The following is a 21,143-nucleotide window of genomic DNA, read 5'->3' on the forward strand; positions in this document are numbered from 1 at the left end:
CGGGGCCTCCTGACGCCCCTCCGACGGGGACGCCCGGGCGGGAGGCCGCCGCGGCCCGAAGGTCGCGTTAGAGGGTTTCCGTGGTCAGCCCGTCGGCGCCCCCCGACGGCTGGGTCGGGGCGAGGTGACGCTCGGCCCGAGTTGCTGGGGGCTTCCGCGTGGAGTGTCGTCCGTGCGCTGGGGACTCGGCTCGCCCGGCTTAGGCAAACCTGTGGTGTTTGAAGTGTCACGAGATTGGAAGGGCAGCGTGCTGCTCTGAGTTGTGAAGAGCTGCGGCAGCGTCTTCCTCGTCCGTGCGGTAAAGGGGGTTATTCGCTGGGAGCGGTGGCCGCAGAGGGGGGTGCACGGCGCTGTCGTCCAGGGTGGCTTTCGTGACGAAGACGTGGAGACCCCCGTTCGGGGCCTTCGGAAGGCGTTTTCGCCCTGACGGGACGGGGATGGGTTGAAGTCAGGAAACGCTCTTGCGGAGACACAGGCAGGACGATGGTGGAACGTGTTCCCGTCTCGGGGTGAAATGGTTGTGTTGTGGTTAGTTACCTTTTTGCACCTGACGCGGCCGCTTCGCTTTGCTCGAGGTGCGGCGACGCTGGGGCTGAGCGCGCTCGCAAAGGGAAGCCAGGTTTACGTTGGCGAGGGGAGTGAGAGGGAGTCGTGACGGCAGCGGTGGGAGGCCGGCCGCCTGCGCCCTCGGCCGGGGCTGGGCGACAGCCCGCGGCGCGCCCCGCAGCGCTGCTCCCCTCGGGCACCCGGCGCCGAGAGCGAGCGCCCTCCCTGCCGCCCTTCGCCCTCTGCCCTCGAACGCAGGCTTCCCCAGGCTGCGGGGCGGTGTCCCCGCCGAGGGCGCCTTGTGCACTTTTTCAGTAGGCTGCAGGTGACGCTCAAAGCGTTGCTTCCCAGCGTCGCTTGTGCCTTCGTGTCTTGGGACGGGCGCCCTCGTTAGAGGCAGAGGCGCAGCTTTCTGGGAGACGGCCCCCCTCGGGATTGCGATCCTCCCAGCCCTGGTTGACAAGGACGCCCAGTAGGACCATCCGGTACGTCCTGGGAAATGCGTCGGCCTCGTGACAAGTGGTACTTAGACTGTCTCCCAGTCCGAGGCTGCTTCGGGCATCCCCGGGGATTAACAGTAGCCGAGAGCGCGTAGAGCGGTCGACCTCACGCCTGTGTATTTTGCGGTAAGAATTCACGGAGCCGCTGCTTCCGTAGAAGGCGAGCGGTAGGTGAACCCCGGAGACCAGGAGGCATTTACTCCAGGGCGTTCGGTTGTCGTTAATCACAGGGAGCGGAGAGCCTTGGAGACAAGGGGCCGCAGAAAGCATCGTTCGGTCTGTGCGAAGAGGCTGTGGGGGCCGCAGTCCTGAGCGCGGGCCCCGGGTCCTGTGCCCCTGCACCCTGCCCACAGCTTCCCTGCGTTTGCGGGCCTGGGCGCGTTCGCTGTGCTCAGCCTGGGCCACGGCCCGCCGAGCGAGCGTCGCGCGCGCTGTGAACCCCTCCCAGCCCTCAGGCCGCGTTCCTAGCGACGTGGCAGCTCCGCACGAGGGTCCTCACCTCCGTAGGAGGCTGGCTCGCTCCCGGAGGACTGGACGGTATTCAGGATCACGCCTTGCCTTTACAAGCTGTCGCACTGAACGGTATCCGTACAGAATTCCAAACCGGGTTTTCCACATCCAACCCACAGGTAACAAATTTTAAGTCCAGGGAGCTCTCGGTTGACGTTAAGACTGACCGCTTCTGGCGTACCAAGCGATTTTCATCCTTGTTTCATTTTTGTTGGGCTTGAGACCTGCTCATCTCATCACTAGGACTGGCCGTCATTTTTCGCTCGGTACATTGATAAAGGCGACAGATAAAAATATCCCAAAGTGGTACCTCTTTATCAGCCATTACCCCCAGATTCAGACTCTGGAGGACAGGTCCTGTTTTAAAAATCAGTGTACCACCAACTGTGAGCGTTCGTCTCACAAAAAACGTTGATGGCAGTGATCTGTCCTTTACAGGGAAAGCCTTAAATTGCTGCAAGAGGGTAAGAGACCCGGGGTGAGACCCGAGTGTAGCTGTTCTTCGCTTGAGGTCTGTTCTCAGGAGAACTGTTGGCAGTGAGAGCTTTTTCGCCAGCTGCATCGTGCTTTGGGAGGGAAGCGGGACCCTGAGGACACGCTGGGCGGAGCAGCGTAAACCTTTGAGGACAGCAGGCCTCCCCCCGCCGTGCTTGGCACACGGGAGGCGCTTGCTAAATATTTGTCGAGTGTGCCGGTTCTTCTTCCAGAAGCTAGTATGGTACCGATGCCTGGCTGCAAAGTCCTGTCCTGACTCCTGTGCCTTTTTGTTTTAGTCACCTGCCAGGGGCAGAGCTCACCTGTGCTCTAGGCCTTTCTGTCTTTGATGGGGGGGGGGGGCGGTCTGTACAAACAGTATGAAAAGCCGAAGCGCTGCCCTCTCCCTGGCTCCACACATCTTTTCCCTAAGGAGCTGATCCGGAGCTGGGCCTCAATCGAGTGTTCAGCCGGCGCGGCCAGTGCAGGCCGCAGAAAATTGTCTTTGACCGTGAAGGTTTACCGACCAATCACTTTAACAGTTTTCTCCTTTAGAATAGAGCGTGCGAGTGGCAAAGCTCAGCTCTGACAAAGGTCTGTGAATGTGCAAACTAGTCTCTTCTGACGTCGGCTTTTTTAAACACTGAGGTAGTGGATTTACAGCACGATCTTGATTTGGGCTTTCTCAGTTGTAGGAAGAACAAAATATCTGAACTTGTATAGTGTCGGTTGTTTCGACTTTCTATTCCTGTGTACCAACTTTGTTTCACAAGGACGAGGGAAATGTTCTTTTAAATAAGCCTTTTAAAATTTGCATGATACTGGGAAGGAATGACTTGACTTTGTTTTCTTAAACAGAAAAAAAGTTTAACGAAAAATGCCACTCACCTCCATTACAGACTTTAGCTCATCTGTGTAACGTTTAACAGTATACTGACGTGTATGCCTGTTTCATCCCCCTCCTGCTGTTCTCCAAGCTGGAGTGCTTAATACACTTAGTGAGAGCTGGAGCCACACTGGATGTCTCCACCACCCGTTACGCACAGACCCCAGCCCACATCGCCGCTTTTGGGGGACATCCTCAGTGCCTCGTCTGGTTGATCCAAGCAGGAGCCAGCATTAACAAACCGGTAAGGGAGTGCCCGTGATTGACGTGGTTGGTTTTTGTTTTCTTCTTCTTCCAGGGCTGATTACGTGGTGTGGAGTTTTAAATTCAGGCGTTAATTAGAGTCTGATATCTTTACCTGTGGGCTAACTGGACCTTACGTTCATGAAGTTATTTGTGGATAACTGGCCTGTCACATAGCAATGCCTCGTGTTCAGAGTGCTTTCGCCTGTATGTGACTTATTGTGCCCCACGGTGAGTCGCCCAAGGTCACAGCTGGTGAGTGAAGGAGCCTGGCCTTGAGCCTCGGTTTCCTGGCTCCTCTGCTCACAGCTGCCTTAGCTCCGTTTCCACAGATAATTGTGAGAACACATCTGTCCCAGCGAGAGAATGGCGATTAAGTCGTCCGCAGTCACCTGTGTGGTTGTGGTTCAGGCAGCGTGGGCAGGTTGAGCAGCACGAGATGTCTCCAGGTACGGGCTGGGGGTGGTGGTCAGACGCAGGGCGGTAGCCAGGCGTCCTGTAGGAAGCGGCTCCTGGACACCAGATTGAGGAAGGGTGTTTTAGCAGTGGTTTCAAACAAGGGTCAGTGAGGGATAAGGGGGCAGTTTGTTCTCTTTAAGAGACTGGGTGGGAAGGGCGCGCGAGGAGAACCCTGGATTTGAGGCCTGTTTCTGTCACTAAGCTGCAGGCTGGATGTGGGACAGCTCTTTGGGTCACCTGCCACCCCCCACTCTTCCTTCTTTCACGCGTGCTCCTCTACTGCTTTGTTGCTTTGGTCCGTGAATTCAGGAGTTACAAGTGGGCGACTCTGTACCATTGTGGTGCTAGGCGTCGCCTGTCCCCACTAGGCTCCTTCCTGCTCGTGGATTCTCCCCCCACCCCCTTTTCTCCTGGTAGAAGGGGCACGCCCTGCTTCCTCATCCCTCTGGCCTTGGACAAGTGGTTTGCTGGTTGTAACTCAATCTCCCTGTCAATAAAATACGGATAGCCCATGAGTAGCAGTAATGAATATTTAGTATTCATGTGGAGTTTTAAGTATAAATTTTCTATGTGATGATTTTCATTAAATTGTTACATAACATTTAGAGAGATCTAAAGAAATGGTGTAACGCTGCTTTTCAAATCTTTTTAAACCCAGAAGCCCCCTTTTCATGTAATGATTTATAGCAGCTCAGTATTTTCCACAGGTAAAAGGTTTGACACTCTCCTCCTTCCCCCAGCTGCTCTAGACAGCACCACGTGGAAATCCCTCCTCGACTCTGCTCCCAGGGCAAGAGTCCCCAGATCCCACTCTCCTTACAGCTCTCCTCTTGTGTTTAAACAGCCCACCCGGCTCGGCATCCCCACGTCCTCTCATGTACGAGGGTATCGCTTGGGTTTCTTCAGTGTCTTGGCACTGCTCCCAGAAGGGCCTTGGTTAGCTGTGGTCTCACGTGCGGAGCTTCGGCCCGTCCGAGTCTCGGCTGTCGGTTTGGACTGCTGCGACAGGCACTCACTGACCCTGAGGCCCCAGTAGGCTTTCTGTTGGCTCATCTCAAGGTAGACAGTTTTTCTCATTCCCCACGTAAACTTATGCAACTAGATGCAGGTTTTTCTTATTCTTTGCGTGCCTATAAGTTTTTGAGCCTTAGCATACCTTTTTTTCTTTTGGCATGTTAGTTTCTTACCATTCTAAGTTTCTTTTCCTCGAGTTTAATAGAGACTTTCTCTGCCATATCTACGGTTGGCATGAGGGGTTACTGAAGCTCAGATGTGCTGTCTGGAGGCTCGGTGTTCTAAGTTTACCCAGAGAGGAAGTGAAGTTAGATTTTTAGTGGTGGCTGCCCGTGGCTGTCGCTTCTTGTAAGTCATCTCTTTAGTGACCCTTCTAGAATGGGGCTGGCATTTGGTATTGCCTTTAGTTCCTCGTAACTAGATTAGAAGTAAGATTGTTTTAATTAAAATTCAAGGTGACTTGTCCGTTTTCAGATTTCTGGCACCTCTCCCACTGTCCTTTATGACTCAGAGTTTGCCAGCAATAGTTCTAGAATCATATTACAGACTATTTGGTATTTTTGAAATATGACTGGTCTGAACTTGAGCTGTGAGTAACCTTAAAATGGCTCTTTGCTCTCATTCTCTTGGTTGCAGTTTTCTTTAAATAGTGTTTATTCTGCCCTTCCCAGCTTAAGTAGGCTCCTCGTATAACACACAACAGGAGCAGGGTAGCTTCGCTTTTTTCTCTGGCATCTACTGCTATCCCACCCTGTTCTCGAAATAGTATAGAAAACATTTTTCTTCTGGTACCAAAGATAGCTTTTAAAATCCTTTTTGGCAGGGGCTTCCCTGGTGGCGCAGTGATTGAGAGTCCGCCTGCCGATGCAGGGGACACGGGTTCGTGCCCCGGTCTGGGAGTACCCCACGTGCCACAGAGCGGCTGGGCCCGTGGGCCCGGGGGCCATGGCCGCTGAGCCTGCGCGCCCGGAGCCTGTGCTCCGCAACGCAAGAGGCCACAACAGCGGGAGGCCACAGCAGTGAGAGGCCCGCGTACAGCAAAAAAAAAAAAATCATAAAAAAAAAATCCTTTTTGGCTTTCTTGAGTTTTTGTGGTGTTTGTCAAAATCTCACCTAAATCTTAGTTCTACTTTTCCTGGCAGTACGTGTACGTAATTTTTATTTGTCCTTATTATGTACCTCCTCTCTCCCTTCCCTCCTCTTTTCAGACAGTAGGGTAGGTTTTCCTTTGGTTTTTTAAGTCTGATTTCACTAGCTAGTTCCCTGTATAGCCTCATGATTTTGTTTCTTTCTTCAAAATTGGGACTGTTCTGTTTGGAACTTTACATCACTTTTGAGCTTATACATAACTTTTCCCTCCAGTAAGTGGTTGAGTCTTTCATATTATATTTTTCTGTGAAATGCTCTACCACTCCTTTCTGGTTTAGTCCTCACCTCAGTTTCCCCCCCGTGAGTTAATATTTCCAGGTGCCATGCACTGTGCACCATTGCCCCACCCCTGCTTTGTGTCTTTATCCCTTAATTATGTGTAGTTTTCTCCTGCCAGGTTCGCATTCAGTGATGATGGGATGTGAGGGATTCAGGAACTGTTGCTGCTTAGTCAGTTGGCATTTCTGAGGCAGAAAGTCCTAAATCAGTTTTTCTAATGGAAACAACTTCCTTCTCTTAATCGCTGTATCTGTCTTTACCTTTTTTTTTTTTACCTGAGAGCCTATGAATGAAATTGTGTTTCACATTTTTTGGTCCATTCATACAGTGTAAAGTAATTCTTTTTTTTTTTTTTTTTTTTTTGTTTCCTGTATTAGTCTTCAGAGTCATTTCCCCGAGTCTGCTCATTTCCTGTGCCTCCTTCAACATCGTTTCCTGAAGGGTCAGTCAGGTTCTGATGCATCCTTTCTAAAAGTCCTTGAACAAAGTCCCCCATCACAGAACAGCCTGAGTTGTATACAGAGCTGCCTGTGTTTGACCCTATGTTCTCCCTTCCCATTTCTTTCTTGACCCTTCAACCTTAGGGGTCTTGTCTAAAGTATAGTCCTAATTCAGGCTCGAGATAAAAAAATCCAGGGGGAGGCACCGGTGTGTCTCGACTCAGGCTGTCCTATGGTGGACATAGGCGAACGTGGGTGGACTAGACCAGACGTTAGCTATTAGGCCTTGATTACTATTTTTTGGTCTGAAGATAATAATTTTGGGTGTTATATGCATCTGTGCTGTGATCCATCATAAAAATCATTTCTAAATTGCCACCCAGAGTGTACGTGCTGTCATGGTTGGAGAGGCCCCATGATTTTTTTGTTCTTGACCTAAGAATTCAGGAGAACGTGCTCCTTCCTTGGTCTGCTTTTATTTTCTCTTCACGTCTACATTTCTTTGTGTTCTGCTTCAGATTTGGCTCACCTTAATTCTATTTCAGAGGAATGAGATGGTACATGGCCTTTGTTAATTAACTTTAGAATGTGGAAGTCTTGTATGGATCTTAATGCTTTCCTTTTTGTTGTTTCAGGACTGTGAGGGCGAGACTCCTATTCACAAGGCGGCTCGCTCTGGGAGCCTGGACTGCATTAGTGCCCTGGTGGCTAACGGGGCTCATGCCGAGTAAGCATCTTCATTTATTCTTGCCAACCAAAGATGTGGTCAAGGGTGTCGTGTTTAGAGACAGGATTTAGAGCAAGCAAAAGTTCTGAGCTTTGTTTTCAATATTGGTAATAGAGTTTTGCTTTTTAGATCAGTTGGCGTTAGTGAGCAAGTTGTTGTGTGAGTTGAGTTGGCCACTAGCAGAAGGGGCTGAATCCCAGCAGCCTCAGCGTTCTTGCCGTGAGAGAGAGAGAGCATATTAGGGTAGAAGGAACAGTTAACTCATTAAATTTGGAGCCTGGCATTGTTGACTTTACCATTGACTAATTGTGTCACTGTGGGCAAGTCTTCAAACTTTGCCAAGTTTTAATTTCAGAATGAGTGCCTCGAATTGGATTAGAATATCTTTTCAGGCCTCTCTGGCTCAAAAAAATTCTTGCACAGTTAGCTTTTCTTAATTTTGCTAAAAAGATGGTTTCCTCATCTTTTAGCAGATATGAGGACATCTTATGTTTTAAAACCTGTTATGATTGTTCAGTGATTTTGTAATTCCTTGTAAAATGGAACTGTACACATTAAAGACTTAAAAACTCACTCTGAGTTTTTGATAGTGATGGCATTATTTTAGAATATCCTTGTTTTAGCCCAGTTTACATCAACTGGCTAACTTCTAGCTTGAGAGAACAGTATTAACATTTAAGTGTATTGATTTTAAAATGTGATCTTGTATGCAAATCATTAGCTAGCCATGGCATTATACGTTTATTTCAGTATTTAATTCATTTGTATTAACTTTCTCTTGAAGATTCATTGTAAAAATTTTTCTTCTGCAGTTCACAGCATTAACAAAATGGATGCGGTTTTCACCCTTAAATATTGAGTGTAAGCTATAGAGCTGTAATAACCAAAATAACTATGATAATATCAGCTTTTTTGTTTTACCTTGAGTGTCTTGAATATTTCATAAAAATTAATTACAAACCACTTTATTCTAATTGGAAATATGAAAATTTAGACTTTGGGAGAAATAAAACCCACAAAACTTAGTTTAACCCTTTGGTTTCCACTTCATTGTTTTGACTCTGTATTATAATAAATATTGAAAACAGATCCTGGACAGCAGAACCATATAGGTTAATGAAAGGCCTGTCTGATACCAAGGGCTATCAGTAGGCTCTTAGTATCTTAGCTTCTGTTTCATTAAGTATTATTGTTAAGATTAGACATTAGTTTGGGCTTGGATCATTTACTTATGTAGCCATTTAGTGTTATAAATATGACCTGTGTTAACTGTTACATTGCAGGGAACCTTGTGACTTCATATGTAGTTATAATTTAAGGTAACGTAAAAACAATTGATAATATGAATATATATTACACAGTTTAGAAAACATCAAGATGATTCTCATTGCATTGCTTTAAAGCAACGTTGTAGATGCAGTTTTCTTAGCTGTTTTTTTAGATTTAAAACTTAAATCTTTAATTTTAACAACAGAAGCTTTGATTATAAAATACAGAGTCGTAAAATAATTGATTAAATTCCTTAACTGTCATTTATTGAAATAATGAATAATTAGAAGTTGATCTTTTCAGTGACTTATCTTTCTAAACAGTACTCTAATTGGTCCTGAGCATTTTATTACTAAGATGTTAGTTTTATTCACTTTAATGGATAGTTTAATCCTTTGAACCAATAAATATCTTTCTTGCGCTATGTCCTTTTTTTAATAGGTGTCTTTTTAAAATGAGATCATTTTATTTACAATTCTGTCCTTGTTACAGGACCCTCGAGTATCTCTTTCCCACCAAGTGTGACTGAGCATGGCCTCGAGTGCCAGTTTGTTTTTCCTTCTCAGTATAAGAGCCACTCCCTCAAGACCCTGCATATGGTGATTTCCCTTGACTGAACTTTCAGATATTTTTTAGAAGAAATATTTAGCCTGAGCCACCTAGCCAAAAGCAATTTTTAAAATTATATGTCTTTGGCCTGGAGATAGAACACAAGTAATCATTATTTATTGCTATTGTATATGTGGTTATTTAGTTTTAACATCTAGATAAAATGTCAGTTTCGCCAGTAAGCTAAATTGTACATTGCTTTTTAATATCTATTCTGCACACTTTTATAGTTTAACACTTTTAGTCTACCAACAAATAATAGTTTGATTCCCCCAAATTATGGTACTTAGCTCTCTTTTATTTGTTTCCTGTTACGTTGCTCATATGGTAACGTGTAGTCCTAGCAAATAAAAATGCCTTTTTCTTTTAAGGTCATCAAGGGGCCCAGAATTAATTTACTTACTTGAAGTTAACTTATTTTGTTCCCAGTTCAAAGTGAGCCAGATTATTAATTTTAATATTACATGCTATAGCGTTTAGGAGTTGGTGGAAATTTTTCCTTTTTCCGTGACCAGATTAAAAGCTGTCTTGTATCAGTATTTTATCACACTTGGTGGTAATTAATAATTTTGTTGTTAATTCCTACTTTGCTTTTTATATATTTGCTACGTAAAGTGGCCAAAATCTGAAGTTGCTGCTTTTTTGGTCATGGGGTAGATAATGGAGAGGGCAAGCGTACCAGGCACCTGTGGCTAGAATGGTTTGTTACATAACCTACTTGTCAGTGTAGGCTGCATCTGTAGGATAACGCATGTCAGCTGCTGTGCATCGTAGCACATTTTCTAGCACCGCACGTGAGTATGTTGATGGAGTTTCTTTCTCTTCTCTTGTTTTACATCTTGAGTTTTGGTGCCAAGTTTTCTTTTTCATGTGAGGTTTTGTTTCTCCTTATATGATTGTCATTGTTACTTGCCACTGTTTACATGTAAAAATAAAAACACACAGGATTAAGCGTCAGTTCTGTGACCAGACTGAATGCTTGTATACTTTAAATGATCTAAACCTCTACAGACGCTTCTCACTCTCATTTTTTCCTCAAGTAGGGAGTTTTTATTAAGTAAGTTAAACTGTCATCATCCTTAACTTTGCTTATATGGCAGTTCAGTTCTTCATTGCAGCCAGGATTTGAATGCTACTTGCTACACACAAAGGGTTTTTGATTGGAGGAAGGACATATAGTAACATGGAAAAGTTGTTGCCTTATTTTTCTTTTGGATGATCAAATAAGTAACAATATAAAATTAAGTTTTAATGTGATTTCAGAGAAGGACTCTTGAAAATTTGCTGTCTGCTGATAATTAAGACCACCTTTTATGTGACCAATGAGGAGAAGCAAGAGAGCCTATTTGTGTTCCCACAGGCCAGCTGGGCACTGTTCTGTTCAGGTGACTTGGGGGCTCTAGTCATGCCAGTGGAAGATGAATGTAACCTGCATGGTGATTCAATCAAACACTTCCTCCCTGACTCCAAAAGATTGGGATCAATCCTGAATGTTTATGTGTTGCATTTACTTTTACAAAAGAAAAATTTATATATATGTAAATAATTTTTTTTAAAAAGACCTTTTACAAACAACTTTGTAAAGTACACATTTCTAGCCTTGAATTATCTTTCCTTTTAGTATTTTGGCACTGACTGATTTTGGTTATTTTTGTCTTTATTTTCTTGAGAGATGTAGTAGAGAATGTTTCCATATCAACCAGATATAAAAGTAGATTTTTTTTTAATGCCTCAGAGTAGAAATAAAGGGATTTAGTGGGATTTAGAGATTCAGAATTGCTTGCATCTAAGGCCAATTTGCTAGTCCATTTTAATACCACATTATACCAGGTGCCAGTGTTTAATTATGTTGTGGCAAAGTCCCATAGCTTCTTGTAGGAGAGCATTTCTGTAGAAGCCATTGATTCTGTGGTAACCAGATCTTCCAGTGGGTTACATATATTTTAACTTAATTATTTTCATCCCAAGAGGAGCTTAACTATGATCATCAGATAGCTGGAGAAGCATCTATAACCTTACATATAAGCAAGTTCAGTGATTCACTCTGAAAAAATCTTTCTTGCCTAATTCAGAAAATAGACACAGTTGGCTTTAGTAACAGAAGTCTTAAAATGTGGTCATAATAGACCTTTGAATGTTGCAGGAAAAAGTATTTTGCTGAACTTTTAAAAATTCTTAATTGAAATGGAGTTGGTTTAGTTTGGTCCATGTTTACAACCCACCTTTATTTGCTTACCCGTAGAGCTCTGTCTAGAAGCAAAATTTTCATTAGGGCAAATCATGTGATGAGCATATGTAATATTAGTGTCGGAAGTTGTTTTGCAGCTTTTGCCCTTGGCAAACTTCATTAGACATTTATTCATGTTTGAAGTTTGTGGTTTCTTTTCATTTGTTCACCTATTGGCCCTTCAGAATAATAGTCCAACCATGAAATTTATTAGCAGTGTAACTCGGAATTAGTGGTTTCTGATCTTGGATCCTGTGCATTCCAGTCCTGACCTAGTGTTCCCTCCCTGACCTACTTGTCACTACAGCAGTCTTGTCTGATCTTGCAATTTCCTGGCTCATTTTTCCTTTTATTAAACTGTTGCAGGCAAGGTGGAGGAATTACTTCCCGAGATAGCTGATGAAGTTCTGCCTGCTGGAAAGGAGCAGATAGATAGCAGGCTGACAGTATTCTAGAGTTGTTGACAAATTCAGTTTAGAATTTTGATTGTTTTTCATAACAGCTTGAATAATATATAGGTTTTAATATTTGTTTAAGCACTGCTTTTATATAGTGCTTTCAAGTAAAACCAGTGATTTCTAGATTCAAACGTCTTTTCCTTTGCCTAAATTATAGTGGGAGCAGGTTAAATATTTCATCAGACTCTTTGAATGATGCTGTTATATTTTAATGTATGCAAACATAGCTGGGGTTCAGTTGCAACATAAAACTGTCCTCAGTAATGTTGAACTTGAATTGAAAACTTGGCACCAAATTTATTCGAGTAGAAACTTTAAAAAATAGTTTCTTCCTATTGTTACCTGAAGAATATATTTAAGAAAGTCTTCATAATTACGTATTTAAGAGTTTGGATACCAAAGGGTTAAAAATACACGTTTTCCTTTTACTGAAGAAATTTTAGATGTTTGTAATGTTTTGTCTGTACAAATGGACATTTAGTAATGTTTTTTTATCTTTTTTTTTTTTTTAATGATTCCATGTATTTGCTTATTTCCATCTAGGAATAGTTACTAATGTATTTGAGATACAGCATACCAAATTTTAAAGTAACCAGAATCGTGAGTTAATGGTGTTTAGTCCATACTGTTAAACTTTTGTTGAAATAACTGACATAATTAAATTGGCTTCATGCTAAAAAATTACTAGAAGTAATTGAAAAGGCAGTGTTTTAGAGCAATAGCTCTTGGTCAAGGTGGTCACATGACAATGGCTTACGCTCAGTAAATGTGCTTCTGCACCTCATGTATGTATATGTATTTTTAATCAAAATGTTGCCTGCAAATATGTGATCCCTTATTATTTAAGTTTCCTGTTTTATGAACCATTGCCCGTTTTAAATCACACAGAAGATTCTGAATCTGTAAAAACTACACATGTCAATGTTTTACAGCTACGTAATTCGAATTGACTTGATTTTTTCAAGTAATCCTAGAAAGGGGGAGCATTCCATATAGAAACTGCTGAAACTGCCACAGGTGCTTCTCCGAAAACCTTACAGTTGTGGCATTGAATGTTCAGTATGGCTTCCTTTCTCCACTCGAGGCATACTGTTGAGGTATTTGTTGCGGTGATTGGTTTTAATGCTAATCTAGGAGTTCAGATATAGATTCTTTAGATTTGCATGCTTTGCTTACCCTAATTTATGATATCTACCTATTTACTTGTAAACTAACAATAGTTAAGTTGAGATCAGAATTTTAACAGAAATATTCTTTATATGAAAATTGTGGTCATCTTTTATTGTCACATGGCATTAACAAAAAAGAAAACATCCTGAAGGTGATGTGACAACTCAGATTCTGAAAAGTATATTTCAGATACTTCCTGATCCGTGGTTTTGCAAATTAAAAAAAAAAGAAAAGAAAAACTCATTAGAACGGCTTCTCATATTCTGACGTTGTGACACTATAAGTGGAAAATAGATGGGGGATTAGCTGGCAGCAGAGTGGAGTTTTGTTTTAAAGTTCTTTGGGGAGACACTCTTAGGTATAATAAGTCTTAACATTCTATTCAGAATTTTATTACAGAAAATATAGTATATGAGCCTTTATGTTTCAACTTTAGTAAAGTTTTTAAAAAGTTTATTTTGCCAGTTATCCCGCAGGATAAATAATTCACAGTAAATATTAGTCTATGCCTTCCCGTGTTTTCATATTGCAATTTTGAAAGAATACTAGGAACTACCGGGAGAAAATGGGTAGCCTGACCAAAGTGACTTTTCATAGTCTCGGTGAAGGTTGTCATAGCTTCCGTGACAAACTGGAGCGAGTTGATTTTTACTAGTCTAAGAATCTGATCGTGTCAACAATTAAAGAAAGTCAGCTTTAAAACTTCAACAGACTAGACCCAGTTTGGACATCAAGTTGACTGGTGTCTGATTTTTTAAAATCTCTGCCCATTTACAAAGATTTTTCAAACGGATACCAGAGGGGACCAGAAAGGTGAACTGGAGCTTTCGAACAACCTCACAGCACGTCCCCCATGGGGCTTCTTGCTGTCAGAAATGGACAGAGGTACATTTTAGATGAGGCCTCATCTGCCCGAGTGCAGTAAACCAAAGTCACGAAATTCATGTGTGTTTTTAAAGACTTAGTCTAAAGATATTGTGTACACTTTCATTAGTGCCCCAGTTCTCGTGCAAAATACAGTTTTTGAGAGTAATTTTGAACAGTATCTTCCAGATACTGAAAATTTCCATTTGGACTAGTGTGTGAAGACCACAGTTCAGATCAACTTTGTCTTTAGCAGCCCCTCACTTCGGGTTGGTAGGAGTAGCCAGCAGTGAGTGCAGTGTGGCCATATCACACCCGCAGTGAATACCTCGGGATTGAAGAGTGAAGGCTTGACTGTTTAAAAAGTACTGTAACAGAAGAAAAGACCAAATTCAAATGTGAAATTATCATAGAGCCTGTAAAATCCTAAATCACATTCATGTGCCCAGCTCCCATTGGATTTTAGGAAAATCATGGAGGGTTGCTTAGGTTGAATATCTGCTTAAACTTGTAACACTAAATAGAGCTGAAGGCTCAATAACTTGATGATACATTTTAACCAGGGTAACTGTTTCAACCCTTAAAACGTTAAAATTGAAACATGCTTAACAAATAGGAGCGCATATATTTTAAAATGCATTTAAAGGCCTGAGCCTCTTTTGTTAAAGTGTTTTAAGAACTATACCGCACAATTATTCTTTATGCTGCTCTTCGCCTAGAAACCCACGTGATTTTCAGCCTCTGTGTAATACGTTTGAAAACCCCTTCTGCTTATTAAGAAGTGACTTGAGGAATTCAGACCTGTAAAGACAGTTTCCGCCTCATTCACATTAAGCACGTCGCCTGATTCAGTCATAAGACACTTAGAACTTTTAACAGAAAACACTCAGATGGAGTAGGAATGATTATTTCTTCTGCATGCTCTCTCAAGGTCTTTTATTTTACATTCTTCTAAAGTTTACCTTTAGATATTCTCTTGATATTTAACATTTTGTGACTTAACAGATTTGGCAACTTCTAAAAAGTTATTTTTTTGTTTGAATTGAATAGTGCAGAAAATTACCAGAGAGACAGTTTTCCGGAACCCATAGGCATCTGTTATTTAGAGTAGAGGACTAGTCAGAAAGAGAAAGACAAATACCGTGTGATACCACTTATACGTGGAATCTAAAATATGACACAAATGAACTTTTACGAAACAGGAACAGACTCACAGACACAGAGATCAGACTTGTGGTTGCCAAGGGCGAGGGGGAACAGGGCAGAGAAGGATTGGGAGCTTGGGGTTAGCAGTTGAAACTGTTGTGTGTAGAATGGATAAACGACAAGGTCCTACTGTATAGCACAGGGAACTGTCTTCAACATCCTGTGATGAAACATAATGGAAAAGAATATGAAAAAGAATGTGTGTGTGTGTATATATATGTATAACTGAATCACTTTGCTGTACAGCAGAAATTAACATTGTAAATCGTCATACTTCTATAAGATAAAATGTTTTTAAAATGAGTAGAGGACTAGTTACCAGTATCATCTATTGATTAAATGTTACTCAACTGGTCCAGCCCATTGTTTGTTTTTGTATGGCCCATAAACTAAGAATGATTTTTATGTTTTTAAAGGATTGAACAAAAATCAAAAGGATAATATTTCATGACACGTTAAAATATATGAAATTCAAATTTCAGTGCCAGTAACTAAAGGTTTATTAGAACACAGCCAATGCTGTGTTCACACGTCATCTAAGGCTGCTTTCAGGCTACAACGAGAGAACGGAGACTGTGGCCCGTAGAGCTTAAAGTTTTTGCTGTCCAGCCCTTTACAGAAGAAGTGCCTGCCCCGGATTGGTGACCCAGTCATTCCTTTCCACCCAGCTTCTGTGCACTATATGATTGCAGAGCCACTTGCAAGGTGTTAGATCTGAGCAGAGCAGAATTAGCGCGTTAGACCACGGGTAAGGAAAGGGGGAGTGACGGGTACGCAGGGAAGGAGATGGGAAGCAAAACGTTCGGAGGCAGAGGAGAGGGAAGTGGGCGGTTCTGCGGGCCTGTTCCAGGACCTTTCTGCTTTAGAGGAACGTAAACACTGTTAAACTGAATGTTACATTCAGCCCTTAGTAACTGAGAAATAACATAGTCGACAACTTCTGTAGTTTCACCAGAAGTGGAGAAGGGATACTGTATGTTCCTGTTTCTAATACTACTACTGTAGGGATAGTGCCAAAATTATAATCTCCCAGTTAATTTTTCCAGTTACCTTACGTCCCAGATTCTGCTATCTGTCCATACATTTTCTGGAATGTTTTGAACTCCCCTTTGGATCTCTCTTTGGATCCCTCAGAGTTATACGAGGAGCCAGTTGAAGTTCAGTTCGGCTTGTGATTGTTCTTACTTGCTTGGTCCACGCATGAGGAGTACATAGCATGAGTTGACTCTAGTGGCTGTTCTTTCGAGTTTTGAAGATAATACTTCACACCACCTGGAAATCTGATTGGCTTCGTCCAAGCCGAGTGATGTGCAAGTGTTGGGACCACCCGTGGTAGTTGGAGACGGGCAGGAGACGCTGCCTGTGTTCTCAGGTGCAGGCAGGCGCTCCCCGTCAGGCATTTACAGTCTCTGTGGTCTCCGGATATTGGCGCGCACTTGCTCTTCCTCTTTAAGGCTGTATTTCCTTGCGAGAACAGTGAACTTGCTGTTCTAACTCAGATTCGGTCTACTGTTCAGTTTCTGAATTAAGAGTAAAGGAATTGAGTGTAGTTTGGATGTTCTTGTGTTCAGTGACTTAGAAAAGTTGGCATGCTCCCTGAGCATCTCAGCTTTCTTCAGTGAACTGGCATTTGGGGTGGTAAATGCCGTTTAAAAACTCTGTGTGCTGTTCTTTATTTATCGTCCACTGAGGAGTCATCTTTACTGTCAGCGTTATGTGTCCTGATTTTAAGCAGCAGCTTCCCATTTCTGTATTCTTTAATTTTTGGAGAGCAAGTTCATTATTTATCTATAGAAATGATCATTTTTTAAATTTTGCTTATGTCCTGGGTCTTCGTCTTTTCAAATTGTGTAGAGTTAAATTTTTTTTTAATTTTATCGCGGCTACTTATTCTGTTCACATTCTTGATAGAGTAGACCTTTTTGGACCATTCACTCAGGATATCTTCTGAAAATGTAATACACCATTTAAAAAAAGTATCCAGTGTTACACTTGCTTGAATGTTAAATTTCTATAACGTGTTGATATTAAAAATCAAGTATGTGATCATTTTCTATACACATAACTAATGGAACTCACTCTACCCAAACTTTGATATTTCCTCTCTATTTAATTCATATATCAAAATACTGTGAAATTTTAGAATAATGTTTATCAGAAGTCATAGCCATGAAATCAAATAAAAATGTCAGTTTTAGTTCTCAGTAGCCCTGCACACAACTGCCTTATATTTTTAAGAAAATATTGTTGGTTTTGGGGATTTTCAAGTTTTGTCTCTTTTATATTTGATCAGATTGAGTTTGGGCTTTTGCCTTTCTTCAAAATGTATGATACATTTCTTTATCTCATGCTTTTAAAAGTGGGAACGTATTTAGTGATTGTCCAAAAGTATATAGCGTTTTCATTTCTGAGTTTGGAACCTTCTGCGTATGATGGCTGGAAATAGGAATACAGGGCTTATTGTTATGTTTAAAATGGAAAATCCTTATTTGTCCCTGATTCTGTAGTTTTCTCCCTGAAATGGCTTTTTTTTTCATTCACGTTAATCTAGGGAAAAAGCATCCAGGGTTGTGCCCTGTTCTTTCGGGAACAAGACGAGGCCTGTGTTTGGTCACAGCTGCACTGTCTGTGGCAGAGCTCGCCGGGAGGTGTGGTACTGCCTCGGCCCTTCAGTGCTTCTCCAGTTTCCGTGGATCAGTGTGCAGCTAACCTGTCTTGCTTCTTACAGATTTATTTCACAGAGCAGTGTATTTTCTTGTCTTCCGGGGGAACTTCAACGTGGAGTTGCTTTTGTTCCCTCCGTTTTTATTGTTTCCTAATTAAGATTTACAATTTCAACTGGTTCTTTCGTATTCATCTTATTTAGAGCTTTCATTTCTATTCTGCCACCACTTCTGGTTTAGTCTGACTCTTGGCTAACGCGGAGGACGTCGGACGTTACTTGCTAATGTTGTTAGCCACGCAGGATGATGTTGATTCTTTCTGATGGTAGGACTCAGCCTAGGGGGATGAGTTCCTAGGACAGTATTAGAAGGAAGCACCCACTCAGATGCTCTGAACTTCTGCAAGTTTTCCTAAGGCCAGAAAACAAAACACAAAAAACTCAGCTTTTCAGATCTCCAGTCTGATGATAAATTAGTCTCAGGACATCCTTCTGAACTTCCACTTATAGTGTCACATGTTAGCACAACTTCTGGCTTGTCATTAAGCCAGTTGCCTTTGTTGTTAGGAAGCCAGTTGTTATAAATGCCATGGACAATTCAGTACATGTTTGTTTGTTATGATTTTACTCGAGCTAAAGGAATGGATTATTAAAATTAAGTGCAGATAATATAGAATTCAGTTTCAGGTTAAGTCTGAAGTTAGCATAAATTTATATTCTTCAGACTAACATAAAAAATGATTTTGAGAAGTTAAATAGGAAGATGCCTTTTTTTAAAGTTTAGTATATTGATTTTTAAATTACTATCTCCCAAATCTTGCTTAGTAATCAAATGTGCATAAGAGAGAAGTTAGTTACAGAGCTAGGATGAGTAACTCCTTCTTTAATTCAGACTTGCTGTAAATCTGTATGCTCTTTCATATCCCCTGCAGATAGTCAGTTAGTTCAGCAGGAACAGAGACCAGATGCAAATGGTGATGGGATGTAATTCAGTGTTTTTGTGTCGTACAGCCTGAGAAATGCCAGTGGCCTGACGGCAGCAGACATTGCTCAAACCCAGGGTTTCCAAGAGTGTACCCAGTTTCTCTTGAACCTCCAGAGTTGTCATCTGAATCCTTTCCATAACGGTGGCCCCTTCAATGGGGGCCATCCGAATGTATTTCCTAATCACATTAGTGTGGGAACAAATCGCAAGAGATGCTTGGAAGATTCGGAACCCTTTGGAGTAAAGAAAGCTAGAACCACAGGTGAGACCGCTTTGTGGGTGGGAAAGAGCGAACTTGTTTCCTCTCTTTAACATGTTTTCTTTTTTATGGCTGAAAGCGCCTTCGAGATGACTCCTTCACGTAAGGGGTACTGTGCCCGGAGGACTCTGGTGCAGTGATGGAGGAGTTTTTCCTGTGTTGCCACTTTGAAGATTGGCCATTTAACGAAAGGGGAGGATATGAGAGGGCAGTGTTGACAGCTGAAGTGTAAATGTGTGTATATAACTTTCTGCACACCCAGGTTTACCTGCCACGAATTAGATTTTTCTCGTTTGTTGTTCCTGTTTGAAATACAACTATTAAAAAAAAATCTGCCCCCGTGCCTCATTTTTCTTTTCCTGTGAATTTTCCTGGGCTTTTACAACAATTGTTGGTCTGATAGTAAAATACAGTTTCACATCTGGGAAGGTAGATGTTTGCATTGGACACAGTGTGGTGTGTGTGTGTCACAGCAAGGCCTGGTGTGCCACTTTGACATTGAGGACTTAAGTCTCTAAGGTAAGTTATTTTAGTTTTAAGTGTTCTTCCACCTTTTTATCTTTAGATGGTTTCGGGGTTTGTAAATAAGTGTCAGCTAGTCACTCTTTACGGTTGAGGAAAAAAATCTCCCTTTCATTTAGGGGGGAAAATTAAGAAGAATTACTGGCTTGGCAGGAATATTTAGCAAACTTACTTGGAAAGGGAAATTTAGAGATGACGGTGAAAAGTAATCATGTGAAATTATGCACTCAGATAACTTTGCCGGAGATAACTACAAAGTTGTGCCCTTCGGCTTTAAAAAAACAACAACTGTACATGTATAGTCGGAGCAAAACCTAAAGTCAACCTCAGTTGACTTTAATGTGTCAGCTTTATCCTCTTCCCAGTGCTGTGCCTCTTTTGTGTAACTGGAGTCTATCCAAACAAAAACATTTCTCCTACAGAGTCAGTAAAATTGTATCATCTCCTTCACAACTTTTAAAATGTTGGTCAGTATAAAAACTTGTGATTATGTGACTTTTCTATAGAAATGAATGTATGAACTTAAAAGTAATAGTTTCTCAGATTCATAGCTTTTGTAAGTTACGGGCCTAATCGTTTTTAGAAAGGTATAAAAATCACATGCACAACCTGAAGGTATGTCTAAACTTCAAAAAGTATTCCTTGTTTTGTTTAATGCCTGGTTAATAATTTTGGGATGGTATCGTTAGCTTCACTCTACGACCTCATGCAAGAATTGGACGGGTGTCCATATCATGTTAGTGTATAGGATAAATCTTAAATTCTGTTTAGTTTTTTAAAAAGGATGTCACTTAACATTCTAAGAAGACTCAAATGTACCTAAAGAGTTTTAAACTAGTCTCATCAGGTTTTAAGTTCGGTTGAATTGGCCAGTATCTTCTTATTGAAGTACCTCTTTCAAGCCTTTCCAAGGATTCCTAAAACTTCAGAACTTGTTTCCTAGACCCTGGGGGTGCACAAATAGGGCTTGAATAATCATGCAGGTATTTGCGAGATTGTATTCTCCTCCTCTAGACAGGGATTCGTCTTGGCTGACTGAGTTAGAGGTTGGTGTTTTGCACAGGAAACTCACAGTGCAGCTTTCCCAAAGTGCCCATTCCTTAGTGCTCAGGTCGAGGGTGCCAGTTGAGAAGAAAATGGGGTTGCAGCCTGGCGTTCGAGTTTGCAGGTGATGAGTACGCACACCTGAGCCTCAGTGCTGCTGCAGTGCACGTGGAGAGAGCGGGGGTCTTCTCACCCTCAGCACGTGCACCTGACATCTCAGCTCCTGTTTCCGGGCCCTCGCGTGGCTACTGGCCCCTGAGGTTCAGCCCACACGTCACTCAGGACTGTGCGTGCGTGTGGATGCGCATGCAGAACAGATGGGCCTTCGTCCCACCCTTGCCCCTGCACTCCTTTTTCTTTTCTCTGGGAGAAGGTTTCTCTTTTTTCTTTTTACCATAACATACTCACTGTGAATGGGGTACTGGGGCAGTAATTCTCAATTACTAAAACAAGGTTTTTCTTCCCAACTGCCTGAATTTTCCAAGTGAAATAATAGTTGGCTTCAATAGCTGTGTAGTTATTTACGTTCTGTGACGGGGGTTTTTTTGTATGTGTGTGGGTTTGTTTGTTTTTTTTTTGTATGTTGCTTTAGTTCATTTTCATTTAATTTCTGACATCTTGTTTTGATTTGCTATATAAAT

General features: G+C 42.1%; 1 protein-coding gene across 1 annotated transcript in view; it reads left to right on the forward strand.

Annotated features, from left to right (window-relative positions):
* Positions 1–1,489: 1,489 nt before the first annotated feature.
* Positions 1,490–21,143, forward strand: part of ANKRD10 (ankyrin repeat domain 10) — a gene marked incomplete at its 5' end in the record, with an annotated part of 31,153 nt that continues 11,499 nt past the window's right edge. The window contains 4 exons of the mRNA XM_024754021.1: positions 1,490–1,675; positions 3,008–3,160; positions 7,136–7,227; positions 18,704–18,939. Of these exons, the coding sequence (XP_024609789.1) occupies positions 1,490–1,675; positions 3,008–3,160; positions 7,136–7,227; positions 18,704–18,939 (667 nt within the window). The remainder of the gene's footprint in view (positions 1,676–3,007; positions 3,161–7,135; positions 7,228–18,703; positions 18,940–21,143) is intronic.

The sequence above is a fragment of the Neophocaena asiaeorientalis genome, unplaced genomic scaffold, assembly GCF_003031525.2.
Source record: "Neophocaena asiaeorientalis asiaeorientalis breed wild unplaced genomic scaffold, Neophocaena_asiaeorientalis_V1.1 scaffold684, whole genome shotgun sequence".
NCBI classification, from domain to species: domain Eukaryota; kingdom Metazoa; phylum Chordata; class Mammalia; order Artiodactyla; family Phocoenidae; genus Neophocaena; species Neophocaena asiaeorientalis.